Source organism: Pezoporus wallicus, unplaced genomic scaffold (assembly GCF_028554395.1).
Source record: "Pezoporus wallicus isolate ANWC-B61680 ecotype Strahan unplaced genomic scaffold, APGP_CSIRO_Pwel_v1 contig_4830, whole genome shotgun sequence".
NCBI classification, from domain to species: domain Eukaryota; kingdom Metazoa; phylum Chordata; class Aves; order Psittaciformes; family Psittacidae; genus Pezoporus; species Pezoporus wallicus.
The window spans coordinates 397,287-418,131 of NW_026639339.1; the positions used below are offsets into that span (position 1 = coordinate 397,287).

The 20,845-nt window shown below is 40.9% G+C and overlaps 1 protein-coding gene across 2 annotated transcripts in view; it reads left to right on the plus strand.

Moving 5' to 3' along the window:
* Nucleotides 1–20,845, plus strand: part of RNF38 (ring finger protein 38) — an 82,538-nt gene that overhangs the window by 23,852 nt on the left and 37,841 nt on the right. Inside the window, exons 1-2 of one of the 2 annotated variants that reach the window (XM_057414267.1) lie at nt 9,885–9,901; nt 12,286–12,356. Coding sequence is in view for 1 of the 2 variants with exons in the window: in XM_057414266.1 (XP_057270249.1) it covers nt 12,286–12,356 (71 nt within the window). In the remaining variant the exon portion in view is untranslated. Of the gene's footprint in view, nt 1–9,884; nt 9,902–12,285; nt 12,357–20,845 lie in introns of those variants that run through there. The other variant, XM_057414266.1, reaches the window with a different exon arrangement.

Sequence of the window (20,845 nt, forward strand, 5' to 3'; positions counted from 1 at the left end):
CCTTATTATTTATGTTTATCCTTCAAATATTGCTGTTATTTTTCTATATTGTTTAGACAAGTAGGTAGGTCTTTGTCATATGCCTGTTTTTCTCTCTTCTGTGAATGTTGCGTAAGAATTTATTTTAATTATCTTCTAATTCTTCACCATTGAAGGGAAACTACAAAAACTGTAGCTGTCTCTTTTTTCACCCACAGGAACAGGTACACTTGTGAAGTCCTGTATTAACTTTTTTACGGCTGACTAGCAGTAAAGTGAGGACTACAGGAGCAAATGTTGACTTTTGACAGCCACCTGAATTTTTACCTCCCTAGCGGAAGTCGGATGGTTGTGGGTTTGCTCTACTGTGCCCATATAGACTCTGTGCTGCTGACTTGCCTGCTGGCCATGGGGCACACAGTCCATACAGCTTGTAAGCTTGACTGGCTAAGAACAAGTAATGCAGCATTAATTGTTTTGATTTCCTGGGTTGAAGGAGCTCTTTCATTCATACTGCCCTTCAGGGCGTCATGGTCAGAAAGATGCTCAGGTTTTGGCAGAAAGAAAAGACCTTCCAGTTACCAGTAGGTACAATTCTCTTGCCAAAGTTGGGGTTAGAAACACAGCTGCCTAGCAGATACTCATGAAGGTTTTACTCTTCTACTATGTTAGCTGGTCATTGCTGGAGTTCATTTCATCAGGGAGGAAGGAATGGAGTGGTGGGAATACCTGTGCCTTAATGTAGAGTTGATTATTCCAAAAGTGGGGCAGAAGGAAAGGGAAAGGTACAGCACATTTGAGATAGGAAGAGGAGGTAATGCCAGTAGAACTGATCATATGGACACTAATAATGGATCTTTCAGGGACATATAAAACAAATGAAGAAACAACAAACCAAACCAAAAGCAATCACTCAGAAACCACCACTCCTTAAATCCTAGGAAACAATTAAAAGAGTGTTTTCTTTTCTAAATACGTGAGATTTATCTGACCTTGTAATGGAGATTTTTCTGTTGTTCTTGTTTTTAGGCTTGTGGTAATACTTGTATCTCTGAAACTAGTCTTTCCTGGACATTTCTTATTTGTGTCATTGTTATTCTATTGGATTTGCTTAAAATAAGTGTCCTGTTTGGATGTAAGCTTTATGATCTAGAGTTTTGCTTTCATTGCCAGCTCTTTAAATGGGAGTTTCCAATTTAGAGGAATGTGCTTTTGACTCCCCTTCATCTTCCTCTCTCATCCCTCCATTTGTGAGTTTCTTCATTTCTTTTACCCACAGGTACAGGTACGCTTGTGAGGTCTCATACTAACTTTTTTACAGCTGACTAGTAGTAGAGTGAGGACTGCAGTAGCAAATGTTGGATGTACAGTCACCTTTCCCCTTGTAAGTTCAGAAACATGCTCAAAGAGAACTCTTTTCCCACGATTACACTTAGGATGGAAGTGAGGCTGACCATCCATCCTCCAGTTCCCCAAACTATCCTTTTGGCTTGTTTAGATTGGTGCAACATTTGCTTTCTCGTAGTCATCGTGGACCTTCCTTATCTGCACAGTACTTCAGATGTGAGATTAGGCATCCTTACTGTGGCACTGCCTATCTCAGTACTTGTGGATGCAGTAGTTTTGATCCCATGGACTTGCATGGGTCAAGTTCTGTTAAGCCGTTTCTGACTACATCATCATCAGCTAACAGCCATCCTTTCCCTTCTTGCACCCGGTCCTTAAGAACAGACATTAGATGACCTTGCTGGTGAAACACAAAGCAAAGACATTGAGTACCTCTTCCTCATCTGTTTCTCTTGTCACTGGGTCACATATTCCATTAAGTAGTTGTCCACATTTTGCTTGTTCAGTCGTTTACTGTTAATGTAGCAGTAAAAGCTCTTCTTGTTATCCTCATGCTTGCAGGTCCTACTGTAGCTGAGCTTGCCTTTCCTGCATGCCCAAGCAGTGTTTATAAATTCCTCCTTTGTAGCCTCATCTTGCTTCCACTTTTTTGCTGCCCTTTTGCAGTGAAGTTCCACCATGAGTTCCTTTCGTGGCTGGGCTGCTCTCAGTTCTGCTTTATGTCCTGAGTATTGGGCTGAGCTGTTCCCGTGCATGGAGATTGTCCTTGAAGAACTCAGCTTTCTTGTGACCCTTCACTGGAGCTTTCAGTGGTCTCACCTACCGCTCATTGAACCTGGCTGTCTTAAAACCCGTGGCCCATCCTCTAATCCTTGCCGCCTTCTCTGCCATCAGGGCCTTGATCTCCCTGATGTTATAGTCACTGACCAAGGTTGCCAGTGATTTTGATACCCTTGATTAGTACTTTCCTGCTAGTTAATAGCAGAACTGCTCAGCTGTGCACCACCCCAGGTTCCTCTCTCCAGTACCTAACATCAGGGAGGTGCACATGCACTTCAGACAGGTGCCCCTTCAGCTCCTTAAGTGCCTCATTTTCCTGTCACTCTGAGTACTTTACTTTCTACTGCCAATTCTTCATGTAACTATAGGACAAAATCTCCCTTTCCAATTGCAGATGATGTGAGTTAAAAAGTGATTTAACTGAAAAAAAATAGTGCTTTTGGTAATGTTACTGTGCAAAGAGATAAGTGGAAAGCATGGTATCCTGCATCCATTCACACTGGCTACCTTCTGCCCTTCAAATCCACTGATACCTCCCTCCCCAAAATTTTTCTAAGTTGTTTTAGTTTTTGGGGGTTGTTTGTTATTTTTGGTGTTTAGAGATTTGGGGTTTGGTTTGTTTTGTTTTTTTTCCCCGACTGTTCAAGAAAAGGAGCAGAGGAAAAATGTTTACTAAACTCAAAATGGAATTAATAGTTTTGTGAAGCCTGTTTAAAGCTGTTCCCATTACTAGCACTATGGTTAAAAATTTCTGCTTCCACTATAACCTGATCCATGGCAGAATTTATTACTTTGTGGTGAAAATACACTGCAGGCAATAGATCTTGGCATTCCTGGCCAGGGCCCAGGAAAATATTACTGTTTGGTTTCTTTGTTTCTGTTTTAATTTAAAAACAGTATTTCATTTTGATGTGAATGAGCCCAGGTAGTGAAGGTTTTGTGGATTTGGCTAGTGTTTGCGGTTCCTACAGCTATGTTTTTGTTTGTATAACTGCTGGGTTATTAATTCAGTAATGTGATCTAATTTATTTCCCTTGTATGTACACAGCATTAAAGTTCTACTTGCATGCTTACTGTTAACTGAGAGTAAAACTGATATCAAGAGAGTATCTTGGGAATTTACTTTATACCCATTTTAATACACTTTAATGCTTCCGTGTAAACACACAGACACAGAGTGTGCACATAGAGTTTGTTATAGCTGGAAAAGATGGGAGTTGTAGCTTTGGCAGCTCCTGCTGCAGACATTGCACAATGACCCCAGTGATCCAGGCGGGTGATTGACAGGAAGTCTCTATTTGTCAGTGACTTTGGGACAGGGTGTTTTGGACAGAGGCCCATTCAGCAGGCATTTACTAGACAGTTGTAGCTCTAGGCTTTTTGTCTAATTCTAGTTTTGCTTCCTGGCTGCTGCAGTTTCATAGCAGTGCAGGTGGACCTCGTGTGAAGCTTAAAGTCAAGGTTGTGGACAAATAGCTGGAACAGGACTATCAACAAGACCTTTCTGTAGGGAGTTGTAGGGGTGTTGTCTGACAGAGTGTAGCTAGTGTGAATTCACTGGTAGGACCAGGAAAAGAAGTCCCCAGCACTGAGTCAATTTATGTTGGCGAAAGTATATTTGCCAGTAAAGCCTCTTCAGTCTCATGTATAAAAGTCATCTTTAACCCAGGTTTGCTTTTGAAGCAAAGTATTGTGTATGGTTTTGTTTTGTTTTGTTTTGTTTTGTTTTTTAAGATGTTTATATACGTTGTCATGTCCTTTCAAAGCTGATGGGCAAAGTAATAAAGTTATAATTAGTGTCACACTGTGCTCTGCCCCCAGGCAGGCCCCCAGATTTTACAAGCTATTGTACAGGTGGGTATAGTTACACACAAACATTTAAAAAGAGAAAAAAAAGGAGCTTGCTGTGATACAATTAGGATTTTAGTTCAATTGTTTGGTAGCAGCCTAGTGTGTAATGAATCTGTCCAGTATAAGCCTTAATAATCCTAATTTTACTACATGTTTTGGTTTGTTTGTAGTGCCAAGGGGAACGACCCTGGGAACATTAACAGACAAACCCTGTGCTACACGTCTTGTGAAGGAAGCATTTTGCAGCTGCTTCATTTTCTGTCCCTTGTCCTGTCCCTACAGACCCTTGTCAAAAGCCCCTCTCCAGCTTTCTTGTAGCCCCTTTAGGCTCTGGAACTGCTCTAAGGTCTCCCCTTAAGGAGCCTTCTCTTCTCCAGGCTGAACAAGCCCAGCTTTCAGACTGTCTCCATAGCAGAGCTGCTCCAGCCCTCACAGCATTTCTGTGGCCTCCTCTGGACTTACTCCAATAGCTCCATTTGTCTTGTGTTGGAGATAATAATTTCCTAGAGATGGCTTGATTGTACACCTTTAACCATGCCTTCAGAATTGATCCCATTTCAAATAGGTATCTACAGGTCAGTTCCACAGACAGTGCCCCATGGTTACCTTTTGCTTTATGGGTAGATTGAACATGCAGGGAAAATAAAAAGTAAAATAAACTTGAGATGTATTTAAAATTCTGGTTCCAGGATTTCACTGTTTCTTGATAAAAGTACAAAAGTGGAAAAAGTTGATTGTAAATGATTGTTGTTTCCTATCTGCGTTAAAGGCTGCGTGAGTCAGACAGCATCAGCAGTGTTTTTTACCACTGAAGCCTTCTCTTTTCCAGGCTGGGCTGTGTGGGAGCTTTAATGCTTTTATTTCAAACAAGAAAAAAAAAGTATTTGTGCAAACTAGTGCTGGGTTTGGTGGTTTGGTGGGTGATGCTATACAGGAATAGGGAGCAGTCAACAAGCCACAGTTTAAAGTTTAACATTTTAAAGTTGTGCTTCTGTGCCTGTTTTCTGTTGTAATGATGAAAAGTTTATATTGTAATGGTGACAGGCAATTTAAGCCATTTCATCCAAAAAGAAGTTGCTAGGCAGTTTGCATAAGCAATCATTGCTTTTTCAGAGTCTGAATGTGATTCTCAGGAGATGAATTTCAAGAAAATCAGTTTGATAGTCTGTTTACTAATAGAGAAAAATAAATGGCTTGAAATTTCAGGTAGCTTTTAAAAGATAATTTACATTCAGAAGGCTCAGAAACTCAAGACAGCCAAATCTTGGACTACAAAGTCCAGTAAGGATGGAAATAGAGCAGCATGAAGGGTATCCTTGAGCTCTGATCTGCTCATACCTGAATTTTGATGTAGTTGTCCTGTTTTTTTCTGTATCTCTTGCTTCAGCTCCCGCACAACTGATGATAAAATCTCAGTTCTAATAAGACTTAAAGATTCTTGTTGTTGCCAGGTTAATTTTTTGTAGGATTTATTTACTTTCATCAAAAGTCAGCCTTGAGTTATTGAAATACTTTTCTTTCCTCCTGTAACTATTTGCATATGCTATTAAGTAACTGTATTTGGGTATCTTTGGGCTTATGGTATTGCTGTTAGCCTCCTTTTGTAAGATGACAAGAACAGGAAGAAAGTTTTCTTCTTTCTGGTAGATACTGAACTTCCTGGAGGAGACTGTGCAGCTGACCCCAAGCAGAGCTGTCGCCGGAGCCAGACATCGTGAACTGAAGATGCTCTTCAGAGTGCGTTTGCAATAATGTCAGTGTCTTGCAGTTTTAATGCAAAAAATTAGGATCCTGTTAGTTTGTTAATATATTATTAATTCCTTTTAATATGTATCAGAGATATTTCCAGTAGGGCTCTGAATCTTACTGCACAGCAAAGGAGAGGAGAACAGAAAATGAAATGTTTGTCTTTAATCTCTGTCTTACAGTATCAACCTCTGTCTCTGTGTAGCTAAGTCTCGTAAGAGTCCTGTAGTACAACAGCTAAGAGGAAGAAAGGTTTTATTGTGTAGCAGCAGAGGTAGCATGTTTCAAGTAGCAATTTAAGTTGATGTCAGTTCTTCAGAAAATAAGCTCCGAATGATTTTGTTACAAGAGAAGATCTCAGGAGAATGACTGCTCAGACAGGAGGAACTGATTCTTCTGCTGTTCATTTGGTTCAAGTACCAAACTGCCACTGAGAATCAGCTCTTGGGAATCTGTCGAGCTTGTCCCCAGCAGCATTGAAGTTGTCTGCAAAATGTGTAGGTACATCACCCTTTAAGAAACATGAACTGGTTGTGGGAGTGAGCAGGTTTTTTGAAAATTACTCCCTTACCTACACAAAGGTTGTCATATTTGTTAGGAGGCATTTCTTGTATGTCCAGGGAGCAGTTGAGATTGTTCAGATTCAAGTATTTTTTATCAGTAATCCCATGGGCACTTCTCTTTCTTGGCTTCCTTTTGCAAATACCCTTTTAAAAAGGATAAAAAGAAGGACCTTGGAACTACTGACCCATCATCCCAGTAAGATCATGGAACAGATCCTCCAGGAAGCTATGTTAGATCGTATGGAAGACAGGAAGGTGATTAGAGACAGCCAGCATGTCTTCACTGAGCGCAAATCATGCCTAACTAATCTTGTGGCCTTCTACAATGGACCAGTTGTGTTGGTGGATAAGGGAGGAGCAACTGATGTCATCTGCCTTGACTGTAAGGCCTCTGATACGGTCCCACACGTCATCCTTGCCTCTAAATTGGAGACATATGTGCTTGATGGACTATTCAGTGGATAAGGAGTTGACTTAATGACTACATCCAAAGAGTTTCAGTCAATGGTTTGATGTCCAGAGGTCACACAACATTCTTACTTCTAAATTGGTGAGATTCAGATACGGTGGATAGCCTGTTAGAGGGATAAGGAACTGGCCGGGTGGCCATGTCCAAAGAGCTCAGTGCCCATATGGAAATCAGTAAAGAGTGGTGTCCCTCCTGGGTCCGTACTGGGACCAGTACTATTTAATATCTTCAACAGTGACATAGGAGGATTGAGTGCATCCTGAGCAAGTTTGTGGATGGCACCTAGCTGAGCGGTGCAGTTGACTGATAGGCTTGCAGGAATGGACGCCATCCAGAAGGACCTTAACAGGGGTGCTGGGTGAGGAGAAGCTCCCCATGACCCACAGTGCGTGCTTGAGCCCAGAACCCCCGCATGTCCTGTGTCTGGGGCAACCTCACAAGAGGGATGTAGAGCTGTTGGAGCGAGTCCAGAGGAGGCCGCGGAGGTGCTGTGAGGGCTGGAGCAGCTCTGCTCTGGAGACAGGCAGAGAGAGCTGGGCTTATTCAGCCTGGGGAAGAGAAGGCTCCAGGGAGACCTTCTTGTGCTCTTTCAATATTCGAAGGGGGTTTTAAGGCAGATGAATAGAGGCTCTTTACCAAGGCCTGTAATGGCAGGATAAGGGGTAATGGTTTAACCTGAAATAGGGTAGATTTAGGAATGTAAGGCAGAAAGTTTTTAAGATGGAGGCAGAGAAACACTGCAACAAGTTGTCCAGTTGTGGATATTGTGGAGAGGCTGTGACTGCCCCATCTCTGGCAGTGTTCAAGGCTAGGTTGAACTGGGCTTGGAGTAGCCTGCTCTAGTGGAAGGTGGCCCGGCCCATGGCAGGTGATTGGAACTGGATGACCTTTAATGTCCCTTCCAAACCAAACCAGTCTGTGATTCTTTGAAATTGGCTTGTGCCCTATTGAATGTAAACCATGTGAATTTCCCTGGGACTGTTTGAGCAGTCTTGTGGCACAGGGCTTGTAGTTGCAAAGTTCCTAAATGGTCTCTAGTGTCTATTTACTGGTTGTTTTCCGTGTTTCACACTTACATGAGATACCCAAGAACAGTGTGATTTTTATAAACGCAGTTCATCAGAGGCAGAAGGATAGGGAAAATAACAGAGGGGAATATTCTACCTCTATCCTTTAATCAAACCTATCTTTGAACAACTTCTGTTTATAAACAGTGTATATTGATGTACATTAATTAGTGTATATTAATGTGTATTAAACACGATAGAAGATTTACTCTGGAGTGGCAAAGTAAGTGGGAATGATGTTATAAACAGTGTCATATTGTATCCAAATTGAAGAAATGGCTTTTAAATTTCTATTTTAATGTAGGCCTTGACTGAAATCTAAGATGCTGTAGTGGGAAAGGGGATATTAAATACCTGTTAATGCATGCATCATTAAGGCAGCATTTTCTTAGAATTGTGTTATAGTAACAGCTTAGAACTTCTGTTTAGTATCACTTCAGGAAGGTGCTGCTGCTTAGTCTCAGATAATAGTGTTTTTCCTCAGGATAGAAAGTGACTTCCCCATGATTAAATAGCTTATTTGACACAGTGGTTTTTGACCTTACTGCTTTATGTAGTTGTTTTTTCTCTGCTTGTGTCTTACTAGTATGAACCAGACTTCACAACCTGCTAGCACATTTTGCTGTGCAGTCCTATCAGTTACACTTTATCTGTTTGATATTTTGAATACTGGGAGTTCCAGTAAAACAGTGGTACTGTGTTTATGGGTGTAATAGCATTTCTGTGTTAATCAGATTCCTTGACGGTTTTTTGCTGCTGTAAAGTTTTTCCCTGGGTGACTTCTTGCTGAACTGCTCCTTGAATGAGCAGGAGAAACTGATCCCCTGTAAGCAGAGCACACAGATGTCAGTAAGCTTATGGAAAACATTCCTTACTTTTGTATGTGTGCTGTAAAGATACAAAAATACAAATTTTAAAATACTAGTTTTGCACTTGTGTGGAATCCAAAATAGAATTGAGTGATGTTAGAGATGAAAAGAGCTAACAGTAATGACTGACTTTTGGTGTGTTTCAATATTTATTTTTATTAAAGCAGCAAAGTTGAATGTTGAAGAATGTTCCAAAAGTGTTTCTCATGCAGTAATTTTTTACAGTGCATATAAACAGAATTTGTAAAAGCCAGCATGAATTCTGTAACACTTTTAATTTCAATAATTCTTTAAATGTTGGAAGGGATGTTCATTGTATTCCAAGCCTGACTGTGATTATTTGCTGTAGGCATTCTGGTTAGTATAGATTATGCATATCAATCTTGGCATGGAAATTATTTAATAATTTGGCAAAAAAACTTAATATGCTCATTGAAAGCCTTTGGTTATCCAGTAATACTGCATTGTTAGTTGAGGAAAAATCTTCAGCAGTTTTATTTGATTCCTGGCTTTAGCTGCAAATCTAGGGTACATGGGAAAGAATGTTCCTGATGGACGTTCAAATGGATCCATCAGCACTTCAGTGTTCGGAGTGACTCAGATTTCCACACAGATAAATGCTTCACTTAAAAATATGCAAACCCTTTCAGAATCTGGACCTTCTGCCCAGTGAAGCTGGTTGGTTACCAAAGCAATGCCCTCTCCATGTGTAAGACTGCTATGAAGGGGATGAGGCTGTAGTTGAGCCTGTGGGTTATGAATCCACCCAAGGTTTAGTTGTTCCCACTTTTCACTAGAAAAGATATAAATTTAATGCAGAAGGAGAAAGGCAATAGCCAGGCCAAAGCTGTTTTCCTCTATGAGGTAAGGAAACATCATAAGCTCATTATACAAGCTTATTATTTGCAATCACAGGAAAAACAATAGTACATAGATGTATTCTATCTAGGTAATGTAATACCTATTCTATTTCCATCACTACTGTGACGGCCATTCTGTGGACAGTTCCTGGAGTAAGCAGTTCAGTTTGTATTTCTAATGCAAAAGAATTCAGAGGTAGTTTGACCAAATTTTTATCCACTCTCAACAGTCAGGGCAGTGTAAATTGGCTTATAGTTATAGTTCCTTTCAGTCCTCCAGCATCGTTTTCCTGGTAAACCACAGTTGAGAACTGGCGATTCAATCTTTGGTTTTAATCTTCAGGATTCTGTCTGTTGATCTTCCTTGCAGGTGGGTGAGAGGTGTTTTACCTTTCTTCAGGTTTGTCTCCGTGTAACCTGTTTCTCGTAAAGGAAATGCTTTAAAAACATGGTAACTCAATTACTGAAAAGTGTACTTTTAAAAAATCAAATCTAAAAACTCAGGCAAATGGTACAGGATTTCCTGGATGCACAACTCAGTGTTACAGATTGCACCGCTGTGGAGCAGAGCCTTTAGCTGGTAATAGCCTGTGTCAGTGTCCCAAAACTCATACCTCTGCTGGACTTATTCAAGCGCTGTCTTTCCAAGAAACCCTTTTCCAAGACTGCTTTTGGTGAGGTTGCTGGTGAGATCAGTCAGGCAACTGCTTCAGGGTAGTCAGGATGTGTGTAGTAAAATCTTCATTTTTGCAGCTCAGGGGTTATGTCTTACATCTTGCCATTGTACTATAGGGTATTAGTAGCTGACCAGAAGTTAAATGAAAATGGTATGAAGACCATGCAATACCCTGTTTAAAAGGATCAAATCAAATCAAAAGAAAGTACTATCTTCTGCTAACTGCATTTGGTTGTCTGTGGTTCTGTTTTTATAGAACAGTCAAGTGTGATTGAAACATGCCGATAAAATCCAAGCTACATTTTTCTCTTGGTAATGTGGATATTGTTGGAATTGAAGCTATGGCAACACAAAACCTCATGGGCTGCTCAGGGGTCCTACCTTGTGTGATTAACTGAAAGCTGTACTATTGCAGCTGGTTATTCACTATAGCTAGATCAAAGCCAGCTTATTATTGTGATTGTGTATGTGATTGCTGTTCTTGAAAAGCCTGTCTGTAGAGCCTACGATGTAGCCTGTAAGTTCCACATTTGTGGTTTAATTTGGTGGAGAAAAAGTTTTATGTAATGTTGAGGTTAGGTATAGGTTCTGTACAACATCTGGAAATTTCTTTCATTATCTAAATACACAGATGCCCAAAACAAGTTTATATGTATAAAATACTGTCATAATTTGACAGTATTTTGTTATTTTCATTATTTGATGCCTATCTTTTTTTGTCTTGGACTAATCCAAGGCATATTTTACAGTAGTGCTGCCTCAGGAGTAATGGGCAGAAAGTTGTCAAGCCTTATCCTTAACATCCTGTTCTCTTTGGGTTTTTTTAGCTCACCTTGGGGTGCAATCAGTTCCAATTTCCAGAAAGCTCATGGAGTGTTCCTAGTGAAAATACTTGTGTTTTGTATAAGCCTAAATGAAATGGGAAGGGAACTTTGCATGTTTTGAACAGTCTTAAACTGGACCTTTTTTTCTTTTCCATCTTTAAACTTTTCAACTTGAAACTTCAACTGTGTAGTGATACATCTTTGCTCTCCCTTCCTACAAAAATACACAGCATAACAAGTTCTGCTGCTGTTCAAGCCAATAGAGCCACAGTCAATGGCTGCTATGGCAACTTTTTTCCTGTAGTGGTTAAGTCACAAAGAAGCAAATTTATGCAGTTCATTTCAAAATTATAACAGAAGGACCACAAGAAACTGTGGAGAGAAGTTCTAGGTAGATCTTCTGTAAGGAAAAATCATGAAATGGTGTAGCTTTACAAATGAGACTCTTCTTTTCTTCTTGCTTTTTAAAAGTTGATTTGCTCAATATTTGCAAGAAGTCATCTTAGGGAAGCACAAATTCAACCATAGCAGTTACCCCACTCCTATACTTTGAGCAAGGAAACAGCACATTAAATAAAACTTTACAGTAGGATTGAGAGTTCTGTAAATGTGTTTGGGAAACTGCATGGATCCACTCAAACTTTAGTTCATCTCCCTCCTTGGACAAAGTCTCAAACCTTTTTAGAGGTGTGCTGTTCTTCTTTCCCTAGGAAAAAAAAAACCACAACAAAACCCCAAAAAAAACCAAAACCCGTGGAAAGGCCTTAAGCAGGCAGAAATTACAATACAGACACATCAGATATAATTAAAACTTCTCTACATTGACCTTGGATTTTTCCACTCACTCTTAACGTATCACTGGAAAGAGACTGCTCTTTTGTGGCTAACCAGGGCTACACGGATCTGGTACAGGACTATACCACCTAAACATGATGTGTGCAGTTTCTCCTTATTTATATGTATTCATATGTACTTCACTGCATATATTTATTTTGGATTGATGAACTTGTTCTAATTCTATTCTGTTTAAATGTTTAGAAAAAATAAATGTAAAAACAGCACACTGCGCAACACGTCTCGTCTTAGTCTCCGAATTCAGTGCATGACTTGGCAGATGTAGCTGTTTGGCAACTAAATCTCTCTTCTGTGTGGAAAAAAAACAATGTTTGCTAAATTGGTCTTTTTTTTGTGTGTGTGTTCGTGGGAATTGGGGTTATTTTAATGTTTTTTTTCCCCTCCCCCCCTCTTTTGTAGGTAGCATTGGTACATCGTTTCAGTGCCACTCAATCCATCAAGATCACATTTGTAATGATGACAGTGACAAGGTGAGGATTACATGTATGTTTCCTTCACAAGATGCGTATCCATTAGGGTTTCTTTATGTGTTGCTTTTACTATACAAAGACTGTTTGTTTTGTAGATGTAGTAGTCAGTTTTCAGAGTTACTGTTTGAACTATCTCTAACCTAGTAAGAGATATATTTTACTCAGGACAATCTTTTAGTCAGCTAAGGAGAAATTTTTCTTCTAGTACTGTATTGTTCTTTCTGCTTGTATCCTTTGCTGTTCTAAACATTGTGATGTGCCATACTGACAACCTCAGTTAATAAAGAACAGTGATTTTAATTTTTTTTTTTTTTCTGCTTTTTAAGTAAGGCAGGATGTCTAGTGACTTCTAGCTTCAGAGACAGAGGCTACCTAAGTGCTCAAAGCCTCTTTGCAGCAGCTGTATTTTCCTGTTTTGGAGTTGGGAATGTCAGGTTTTACAGCCAGGAAGCTTCTGTTTGGTGCTGCAGCCCTAAAACACCAGCCTGCGTAGTGGTGTGCAAGTGTTCCCCTAACCTTTTCTGTGACACATTCTCAGATTAGTTTGTGTTGGGTTAGTAGAGTGCTGGATATTGGATGTTCAGTGATACTTGGATCAATGGCATTAAGTGTGGCATACAGAGACGAAAAGGTCTGATGCTGAACTGCATGTGAGACATGCTTTCATGTTCCTGTTATTGTTGATGGTTTTACCTTAAGCTTTACTGTCCATAAATAATGCAAATTGATTAACATTAATTCAACATATATTACACTATTTACAAGTATGACACTTTGTATTAAACTTTTGGGCTTGACATGCCTCTAAAAAGGCATGTATGAGTCAAATTTTAAATGACCTTTCTTGGGAACGCAACCTGCATGGCAGCACCTTGATAAGTGTGCAAAGCCTTGTCTTTTGAAATTCTGGAGTAAGTTAATTTTATAGTTGTTCCAGCTTGTACTAGTGCTAGATTTGTTTTCAGTACAAGTTTCTTTTACTGCTCTATTGTTTTGTGTTTTTTGCCCTCTCACACTCTTTTTTACCAATCCCCCCCCCCCCCCCCTTGTTTTTTTTTTTTTAAATTTTTAGGTGCCATCTTAGATTTGAGGCCTAGTCTAACCTACAGATATTGGTCAAACAGGCTGCCTAGAACATGTCAAAACTATTTTAAGTTTCCAGTTGATTAACTGGTTAACAGTTTTCAGGGGTGTTTGTCACTTTCGTTTTTGCTCCTTGTGCACTCTGTCCCTGGAATGTTCTTGGGTGAGGAGCAGGTGGGGGAAATTCCGTTTCAGAACCATCCTGTACACCAGCTTCGCACTGGCATTCCATTGTAATGCTTTTCCTTTCCTGTCATTACATGGAAGATCACCTCTATGTTAGGCTGATTGTCTTCCCTTAGTTTTATTCATACTGGAGCAATTAAAACGGTTTTAAGTTTGGAAATTGCATTTTTTAGATTCTTCATAGGTTTGGGAGGAGGGATTAAGCAGGGGTGGTTAAAATTACTTGGCTTAAATTTTAGAAGAGAAAATAATTTTTCTCATTGGTATTGCTGATTTTGGTAGGAATATTACTTCAAGATAAAATGCAGGATTTAATTTATGTTAAAATTCTTATTAATTGGACTTTTTTGTATTCATTCTAGAAACATGAAAAATGTGCCTTCTAAATAGTTCGACACATCTTTGATTGGTAAATACGCATATTTCAGTGAAATAACTGTGCTTGAACATGTGTAACCAGTTCTTGTATTACAGAGATAATCTCTGTAATGGATAGTCATTTCTACATCCTAGAAAACTTATAGTATTTGACTGGCAATCTGCATGTACAGTAAATTCTCCACAAGCCCAGTCTTTGTTTCCTGGGCGGCAGCATGAGAAGTTCTACATCACACATGGTAAAGGAATGCTGTAACCTGAATGAAAACAGTTTCCAGGCTTCCTCCTCAATTACTTGATTTTGTTGACTTGGTACATGAGAATCTTGAATTCATGTCCAGTGACACCAGCAGGAAATGAAATTGTAAGGTTTTTCGCGTGCAGCCTTACTGTAATAAAAAAATGTGTGGCATTGAGAGCTACATTGGTACTACTAAGTACCTGTTTCATTTTGTAGCATTGAAAGCAGTGTTTTGCCTCTTGTTTCGTAAGAAGATCTAGTTTAGCTCAGATGCAGAGTACATTTCCCATTTTACTTTGTGTTGCAAAGTGACTGTGACAGACATACATCTTTAAATAACTGTTGCTTTGGAGGTGGCAACCTTTAAGCCTCAGTGCATTACTCTGGGGACCCTTTTTTTCACTTTTACTTTTATTTTATTTTTCTTTAAAGTATAAGCATGTATATGTTTAATACCTATTATTTTTAAATTAATTAAATACTTAAATTGGAGTTGTCATTCTTAAAATATTAAATAACAGAACTGAGTAAATTTCTTTATGGAGCACGGCATTTAGAAGAAAGGTATTTGTAACAAGGAAATATATTTCCTTGGAATATTATTTTGCTTTAATGCCTGAGCAATAGTTTCCTACTAATGTTAAATAGAGAGATAGGTGCAGGTGTATTACGCTGCAGAGCCTTTCAATCTTACTCAGTTTATTTAGCTTTAAAAATACTTTTTGTCCTTTGGGTGATCGTTTCACCAGTATCGTACTCCCATTAAAGGATGCTAGCGCAACTTGAAAAGAAACTCCAAAGATGCAACTCATAACTAGTCTTGGCACATCTCTTTTCAGAGGTCTTATCAAATTATCTATTCCTTATTTTTCACGCAGTTAAAAACCAAACTGACAGCCCAGCAATAATGAAAAAATAAAAGCATCATGGAAGCAATCCACTGGATTTTTTTTCTTTTTGTTTTAATTATTACTATTATTTCCAAATATTTATCTTGCTTTACTCCTTTTTAATTTCATTCATTTTACTTTTCTGGTATTACTCCTGTTAGATTCACTTTCTTATAATATGTAGGGAATTTCATTTTGCTTGCTACTTAAGACCTAAATACAGAACTACCTGTTTTGATTCACTATATCTAAGCTTTAAGTTTCCCAGTCATCTTCCATCTCTTCAGTAACATCTTGGTTTTAAGCTTATGTTCTTCTCCGTGTCTTGATGGACATCCAGTCTTCAGTCTATAATGCAGAAGGCTGCCAACCCTGGTATTTTTCTTTGTTTGGGTTGTTTGGTTTTTGTTGTTTTTGTTTTTTTTTTTTCACAAGAGGGGGAGTATTTTACAAGTTTAATCCTAAACATTAAAAAAAAAAAAGAAAAAGAAATACACTTTGTTTTTCTCTTCAGATGGTGTAGGGTCAGGTGGGATAAGTCTAGCGGACTCACCCACAGCTGAACTCAAAATGATTCAGGAATTCAGGTATTTTAAGGTCCATCATGCTTATTTGTATGTGAAGACTAAATGAACCTTGTGTGATGTACACCACATTGAAAAATGGCTATAGTAGTTTCTTTGCCCCATCCAGTTTCAAAACTGGAAAAAGATCTTCATGTCCAGTTAGGACAGCACTAATTCCTCTTGGTGTACCTCATCTTCCCACCCCTTAGTTTCAGTTAATTCTGCCCATTCTTTCAGAGCAGCATTATATATGCTTTTTTTCATTTTCATTTCACAGCTGGCAGATGCAAGGATATATTTTAGTGATTTTCCACTACTTTCATGCCTGGTGAATTGTCTCTTTTAGAGCATGAATTCTTTCTATCATGGAATTACGGTTTGGGTTGGAATGGACCTTAAAGGTCATCCAGTTCCAAACCCCTGCCATGGGCAAGGACACCTTCCACTAGACCAGGTTGCTCCAAGCCCTGTCCAGCCTGGCCGACCACTGATCAACAACAGTTGTTGTTTTCCTGTATCAGATTTGGGGAAACATTAATTAGACTGAAGTACAGGGAGTGGAGATAGGTTTAAAACATGAAAATAGTTGGGGTGGTGATACCTCCAATGCATTGCATGGCCCTGGTGGGGGTGCACCTTGACTCCTGTGTTCAGTTCTGAGCCCCTCACTACAAGAGAGACATTGACCTGCTGGAGCAGGCTCAGAGAAGGGCAATGGAGCTGGTGAATGGCCCGCAGCACAAGTGTGATGAGGAACGGTTGAGGGAACTGGGGGTGTTCAGTCTGGAGAAGGCTCAAGGGGCACTTTATCGCTCTCTACAACTGCCTGAAAGGAGAATGGAGCCAGGAGGTTGCTGATCTCTTCTCCCAAGGAACACATGATAGGACAAGAGGAAACAGCCTCAGGCTGTGCCGGGGAGGTTTAGACTGGATGTTAGGAACAATTTCTTCCCTGAAAGGATGGTCAGGCATTGGAGCAGGCTGCCTAGGGCAGCGGTGGAATCACCGTTCCTGGAAGCGTTCACACACCGTGTAGATGAGGTCCTTAGTGATATGTTAGTGGTGGCCTTGGCAGTGCTGGGAAAAGGTTGGATTTCATGATTAACCCAGTTGATTCTGTAATTCTGTCTTACTTAAGGAGTAGCTCGAGCGAACCGGTTCCGAGATACCTCCCCGTGTTCACTGAGCTCCTCCATCACCAGCCTCCCGGAGGCACTCGCAGCAGGAGCTCATCACGTTTCGCCGGTGGACGTTGCTCCTGTGGGTTCTATTGATCGTTTTTTCTCAGTGTCGCCGTTTGTGCGCATCAGGAACGCCCAGAGCCGGTACACGGCCTCTGCTGGGAGGCTTCGGGTCCCCTCCAATCCCCACCCCACTACCCCTTGCCGGTGGCGGCAGCGTGTGCTGCCGAAACGCGGCCACCCCGTGGACCGTGTTCCCTCGCTGGCTCGCTCCCTCTCGGTCGGTGTGTGCTGCATCCCCACGATCTGCTGCCATTCGCTCCGCTCCGTGCCGATCCGTTCCCTGTGGGCGCTGGCAGAACGCGCCCAACAGCAGCCACAGCAAACCGAAACCAAAAGTGGGCTGAACTGGCGCCTGCGCAGTCCAGGCTTCCCGCCGTAACTGGCTCTGCCGGGGGGCCGTTGATGAAGCTGAGGGGCGAGAGGACCGTGCGCCCGGTGGCGGCCAGGGGTAGGTGAGACCTTGATTTGAGGACGTGAGCGTTTGGTCCTGTTAAAATCGGTTAATGGGTTGCGGGCAGAGGTAGACTTAGAGCCAACTGCAGACTGTAGTGACAGGACAAGGGGTGATGTGTTCAAACTGAAACGGGTTGGACTTAAGGAAGCTTCTCCCTGTGAGGGTGATGAGGCGCTGGCACAGGTTGCCCAGAGAAGCTGTGGCTGCCCCATCCCCATCTCTGGAAGTGTTCAAGGCCAGGTTGGACGGGGCTTGGTGCAGTCTGGTCTAGTGGAAGGTGTCCCTGCCTATGGCAGGGGGTTAGAACTGAGTGAGCTTTACTGTCCCAACCTAAATCAGTCTGTTATGCTATTCTATGAAACATTGATTTTAGCAAACGTGTTCAGGGTATTCTGTTAGTATCTTTCACTATATATGAGTTAATTCTTATTCTTGCATAAATATTCCTGTTTCTGGGTACTGATGTGTAAGAGAGAGTGCGGTTGTTAAAAATTGGGTATAAGAAGGGAGAGCAAATAGGTGTCATGATAGATTTAATGGCTGGTGAGGTTTGATAATGTTACTGGTCTTCCTTAACCACCAGATCTCTAGGGGAAAAAAGACCTTATGCATACATAGAATAGCAATGTGAAGAAGTTTTCCAGGGAATTGCTGGCAGGGGATAGTCCATGTTAAGTCACAATTGCAAGAAGTGCTATATAAATAAAAAAGGCTTATAAACTGGGGGTCTCAAAATCCTCCTGTGTGAAACTTACTTTGTCATTTCTGAATTACAGAGCAGGTTAAAATTTATTTGATTTGTATCTCATTCACAAAAATATAAATGCTAAATTAAAGTTGCAAGTTGAAAACACTTTTGGTAATGAAGCTGATATGAGTGGCAGTGACATCAGTGCTCTTGTAATTTGTGGTGTTTGTTCATCAACTTAACTAAATATAGAATCACAGACTGGTTTGGGTTGAAAAAAACCTTAAGCTCATCCAGTTCCAATCCCCTGCCATGGGCAGGGACACCTTCCACTAGACCAGGTCGCTCCCAGTCCCGTCCAACCTGGCTTTGAAAACTGACGGGGATGGGGCAGCCACAGCTTCTCTGGGCAACCTGTGCCAGTGCCTCACCACTCTTCACAGTAAAGAACTTCTTCCTTATATCTAACCTGAACTTCCCCTGTTTAAGTTTGAACCCATTATCCCTTGTCCTGTCACTCTTCATCAGTCCCTTCTTCGTTCAAAACCCGCCTGGACACATTCCTGTGTAACATTATCTAGGTGTTCCTGCTCCGGCAGGGGGATTGGACTAGATGATTTTTTGAAGTCCCTTCCAATCTCTAGCAGACTGTGATACTGTAATGTCTGGGAGAATTGTATGGTTTCTGTGCAAATTGTTACTAGAATTTAAAAAAAATGGTCCAGTTAGGAAGATAAGTTACTTCTTCAGGGCTTGTGTTGAATTCAAACTTAAATATTCATGTTGAATTTTAAAGCTGTCATACATGTTTTTCCGTGGAAGCTTACATGGGTTAACTTGCTAGTGAATCTAATGAGAGCTTGTACAGAGCAATTCTTAGGCTTCTAAAGGTTTTCTTACTTCATCCTTGGGTGTAGCTTCACCACCCCATGCCCCTGAGGGATTTGAAAGGTGGAAATAAGGCTGCAGGTATGATGTGAAATTTCCTTTTTTCCTGTTTTTAGTCAGAGGGATTTTAAACTGTGGAGGATTGATTATTGAAACTTCTGGAAAGATACACATTTGACAACTGTTTCACATGGAGATACAGCTCATGGTTTCCTTTTCTATGTAAGCAGCTGTATCAAATAATCTAATACATCTTATTTAAATTCTCTTGTGGGCAACGCTTATCTAGGTCTCTGATTTGACAGGGTGGTTTTCATGGGTTTTACTCTTTAGCTGCACTTGAGTGAAGTGTGCAGGTTCCTCTTGTATTCAGCTCTTGAAAGGTCAAGGAAACTTCCTTTGCTTTTTGGTGCTGTCTACTGATTTCTGTTTGTTAAAATATCAAAAGTCAGGGCTTTTTTGGTGTTAGCAGCAGTAAAATGCTAATAGCAGCAGCTCTATAAAAACCTTGGAAAGGGAAAAGAAGGAAAGGAAATCCTTTTGCACCTTGAGTATTTTGCCCGTTGCTGACCAACCAGTTTGATTGCAGTGGAACAGTGCCTCATCTGGTAGAAAAATAGTTGCACAGCATAAATCTGCCTCACTGAGTGTCATCTGTAGGCGCTCCAGCTATAAAATGACTTGTGCCTTTACTATTTCCCTATAAGGAAAATAGGATATTTATCTCTTCAATGTCCACAGTTCCTGGTCCTCTGTAAGCACATTTCAAATAGGTCTGCTTCCTTCCCGATTCATTTGCAATAACATTGCTTTCTGTAATTCCCACAACTTCAGAAGTGTGATGCTTCGTGTGAGTGGCACTACATGCACTGTCTTTTACTTGCTTTCTGTTTAGGAAGCCCTTTCATCAATCTTGCAATTTTGTTCCTGTCTTCAAAATCTGAACACCTCTGTCCTGAACAAATTCAGCAATTGTGTTAACTCAGCCCTGTTTTCTCTGCAGGGCCTCTTACCTTTGCCTTGTGCTCTGCCCTCCCAGGTCTGTTGGTTCCTGACAGAAGTGGCCAGACTGTTATTTCACACGGCAGTAAGAGTTAAATCACTGTGTGAACCAGGATGAGAGCATATCTTAGGGTGCTTCTGAGCACAGATGCTCTGTCTCGCAGTTTTTGTAAGAGCTTCAGGAGATGGATTTCTCCTAAACTTATATGAACTGTTGCTAAAAATGAAATGGCCTGTGTAGATGTAAAACAATTACTCTGTAATATGTAGAGCATAGTCTAAATGTAATGAGCTTAAAAAAGAATCACAGAATCATTTAGGTAGGCAAAGACCATTAAAATAATGAAGTCTAGCCATTACCGCAGCAGTGCCAAGGCCACCACTAAACCATGTCACTAAGGACCTTGTCTACATGGTTTATGAACACTACCAGGGATGGTGATTCCACCACTGCTGTGGGCAGCCTGTTCCAGTGCCTGACCACCCTTTTGGGGAAGAAATTGTCCCTAATCTAGCATAAACCTCCCCTGGCACAGCTTGAAGCAGTTTCCTCTTGTCGTGTTGTTTGTTCCTTGGAAGAAGAGGCCAGCAACCTCCTGCTTCCTTCTTCCTTTCAGATAGTTGTAGAGAGCTGTAAGGTCCCCCCGAGCCTTCTCTTCTCCAGACTAAACCCCCCCAGTTCCCTCAGCCGTTCTTAGTGCTCCGGGCCCTTTACCAGCTCCATTGCCCTTCTCTAGACCTGCTCCAGCACTTCAATGTCTTGTAGTGAGAGGCCCAGAACTGAATACAGGATTTGAGGTGCAGCCTCACCCTTACAGGGGGATGATCACTGCCCGGGGTCCTGCTGGCCACACTGTTGCTGATACAGG